This window comes from Pteropus alecto, unplaced genomic scaffold (assembly GCF_000325575.1).
Source record: "Pteropus alecto unplaced genomic scaffold, ASM32557v1 scaffold190, whole genome shotgun sequence".
In the NCBI taxonomy this organism is placed as follows: Eukaryota; Metazoa; Chordata; class Mammalia; order Chiroptera; family Pteropodidae; genus Pteropus; species Pteropus alecto.
In genome coordinates this window covers 3354172-3354972 of record NW_006430462.1, presented here as the reverse complement: position 1 = coordinate 3354972, position 801 = coordinate 3354172, and the positions used below count along the sequence as shown (strand labels likewise).

Sequence of the window (801 nt, the reverse complement as noted above, 5' to 3'; positions counted from 1 at the left end):
GGCGGCGGCGGGAGGTAGAGAGCGGAGCCCCGGCTGGGAACTACGGGTAGTCTGGACCCAGACCTGCCTCTTGCAGAGTGAGCAAGACAACTCGACTCCTCACGAGGGGAAAACTAAAGTGTTGGGCGAGCCGGCGCAGCCGGGACCAGGGCAGAGGAGCTCCTGAGCAGGGAGGCGCTGGGGTCCACGGGAGTAGGTATTGGCGGAGGGAACGGGGAGCCGGGGTGTGCAAGGGCGTCGCTGTAGGGGTTGTGGAGGGGATCCCGGCCCGAGGGAGAGGTTTCGCAGAGGGGCTTGGGGAGGCGGTTCAGTGTCTTGAGGCGGGGTGGGGGAGTGTCCCAGCCAGATGTGCGTCGCTGAGAGACTGAGGGACCGGATTCCAGGAGGTACCGGGGCCGAGGGGGTGTCCTGGTCCGAGAGAAGGCGCTAAGGAGCTGGAGACAGAGGAGACGTCCCACCCGGGGGGCGTCGCTGAAGAGCTTGGAGAAGGGGTCTCGGGAGGTACTAAGACATAGAGGGAGTCGCGGCCTGGGGGCGTCGCTGAGAGACTCCTGAAGCCGGTGGGCATCAACCGGGCTCGGGGGCATCGCTGAGGGGCCTGGGGCGAGTCTTGGGTCTTGAGGCAGGAGACCGCCCTCACCTGAGGGGCGTCGCTGAAGGGCTTGGGGAAGGAGTCTCGAAGGGTAGTGGCGAGGGGATTGTACCCCCCAGGCTGGCCCCTCGGGCTGGTACCGCGCAGGGCCGGCGTCGGGGATCGCTCACTCACCGGGTCCGGGGCCGAGGCTAGGGCTGGGCGCGGGC

The 801-nt window shown here is 68.2% G+C and overlaps 1 protein-coding gene across 1 annotated transcript in view; it reads right to left on the bottom strand.

Annotated features, from left to right (window-relative positions):
* KREMEN1 (kringle containing transmembrane protein 1) overlaps nucleotides 1-800 on the bottom strand; it is a gene marked incomplete at its 5' end in the record, with an annotated part of 62418 nt that extends 61618 nt beyond the window's left edge. The window contains one exon of the mRNA XM_015590589.2: nucleotides 767-800. Within this exon, the coding sequence (XP_015446075.1) occupies nucleotides 767-800 (34 nt within the window). The remainder of the gene's footprint in view (nucleotides 1-766) is intronic.
* Nucleotide 801: the final 1 nt, after the last annotated feature.